This window comes from Arachis ipaensis, chromosome B1 (genome assembly GCF_059453495.1).
Source record: "Arachis ipaensis isolate K30076 ecotype BB chromosome B1, ASM5945349v1, whole genome shotgun sequence".
Taxonomy (NCBI): Eukaryota; Viridiplantae; Streptophyta; class Magnoliopsida; order Fabales; family Fabaceae; genus Arachis; species Arachis ipaensis.
In genome coordinates, this window is record NC_142436.1 from 8,713,191 (window position 1) to 8,715,221 (window position 2,031).

The following is a 2,031-nucleotide window of genomic DNA, read 5'->3' on the forward strand; positions in this document are numbered from 1 at the left end:
GGAGTTGGAAACCTGCTCTATGACTTCATATGTTGTGAAACCTAGGGTGGAATGCATTGATCTTGTGATACAATTCGCTTTACCTCTAAATTGAGCTTGAACTTCCCTGAACTTCTCATGGGTATATACACGTTGAAACTGTGCCTCTATTGCTGATTTTGTTGCGCATGGTATCACAGTGTGAAAATCTGCAGCATCAAATTCTCTCTCTGCTTGCTAGGCAATTGTCGTATTACTTCACGAATTGTCTCAAGGAGCTATTCCGTATGATGAACTTGTTGAAAAATGAATGTATACTCTTGCTCCTTTGCGTGCTTCTTATCCCTGCCCAAAAGTGGTGATCCAAGTAAACCGGAATCCATATATGACAATCCTCGTACAGCTCTGCAAACCGAACCAAATTGCCTCCGAGACTATACTTTGTGAGGAAATCGTTCCAGTTTCTGTCAAATGCGTCTTTTGTGTACGAGTTCCAAACAACATGGCTCATCTCTTGTTCAATATCAATATGTCCCTTGTAGCCGTTTAGTTTGCTTGGGATCTTCTTCATGATGTGCTAGATACACCAGCGGTGAATTGTTATTGGCATGCATAGCTCAATTGCCCTTTGAATCGATGCGCATTGATCGGTAAGAATACCTTTTGGTGCCTTCCCTCCCATGCAACATAGCCAACACTCAAATAGCCATTTGAATGATTGGATGTCCTCATTTTTTATCAGTGCGCATCCAAGAAGTGTCGACTGGCCGTGGTGATTCACGCCCACAAAAGAACCTAAAACCAAATTGTACCTGCATAAATAACAAGCACACAGTGGTGAACCGAAGTATGTACAGCCACTGAACATAAAAAATGTGTTTGAATGAACCGAATACCTGTTTGTGTTATAGGTGGTGTCAAATGAAACCACATCTCCGAAATAATCAAATGCAGCCCTACTTCTTGCATCAGCCCAGAATGCATGTTTAATGCAGTGATCGCCTTCGAGGTTGAGCTCAAAGAAGAAATTTTGGTTCTTCTCTTTCATTCTAACTAGGTACTTCCCAAATTCTTTGGCATCGTCTTCTTCGAAAATATTCCGTACTTCCCTTGTGATGTAATTCCTGACGTCTTTTTCTATCAAACCTAGTTCACGGTGGCTGCCAGCTGCTGCCACAAATGATTGGTAAGTTTTACTCGGTCTAATTCCAGCTTCCTCGTGGGTTTCGATGGTGCGATGCACGAACATGCTAAGCTCCCTGTATTGTTTGAGCATCTCAGCCTGGTCTGCACAACAAGGATGTGAGTGATTTAAAATAACTTTGGAAATTATCCAAAGACCAACATCCTTCATTATGTGTACATAAATTCTGGCTGGACAATTTAACCCAGCTGAAGGGTTTGTCTTCAAAGTTGGAGATATCTTTGATTTCCACCTCCCCTCTCTAGAGCATACAATTAGTTGATTCTTAATCTTGTCTTCGTCCCGAGTCGTGTTCCTTATTTTGGTAGAAAAACCGGCAAGTTTGGAATAATGTTTGTAGAACTTTCCAATTTCTTCTAGTATCTTGAAAATCATTCCCACCTTTGGGACAAATTTTCCATCCACAACACAGTTGGTCTGCATGGTGAACCGAAATCTTAATTACGGTGAAACAATTATATAGTGCTTAGGAAACAAAACAGAATATATTTGTCTAATTTTTTTAGAGTCCTTTCTGCTTATCGAACCGAAAACATGCACATGGTGAATCAACTCTTTAGTACTTACCGAACCAAAAAGTTACTCACAATTACTCACAATTACTCACAGTTACTCACAGTTACTCATAGTTACTCACACTCACAGTTACATATTATTAATTCAATTCAATTCAATTCAGATATAGATCACCTCAGTCCATTCAATTCACTTCAAATAAAATTAGTAATTTCATTCCATTGGATTAGATTCAAAATTCAATAATGCAAACCGCATTAAATTGATACGTTTCGGAAGAATTGTCCAAATTGCACTCATTCAACTGATTTGAAGTTGATTCATTCATTGTT

At 39.2% G+C, this 2,031-nt stretch overlaps 1 protein-coding gene across 1 annotated transcript; it reads right to left on the reverse strand.

The window, feature by feature from the left end:
- Positions 1 to 556: 556 nt before the first annotated feature.
- On the reverse strand, positions 557 to 1,606 carry LOC148575659 (protein FAR1-RELATED SEQUENCE 5-like). Its single transcript, XM_088502478.1, has 2 exons — positions 876 to 1,606; positions 557 to 791 (listed from the first exon to the last, which is right to left on the reverse strand). Exons 1-2 carry the CDS (start codon positions 1,604 to 1,606, stop codon positions 557 to 559), a joined length of 966 nt encoding a protein of 321 aa, XP_088358604.1.
- Positions 1,607 to 2,031: the final 425 nt, after the last annotated feature.

Coding starts and splice junctions, on each gene's coding strand:
- LOC148575659 (XM_088502478.1), bottom strand. CDS start 1,606: ATGCAGACCAACTGTGTTGTGGATGGAAAATTTGTCCCAAAGGTGGGA. Junction 792..875: donor ACCACCTATAACACAAACAG/GTATTCGGTTCA, acceptor TTATTTATGCAG/GTACAATTTGGTTTTAGGTT.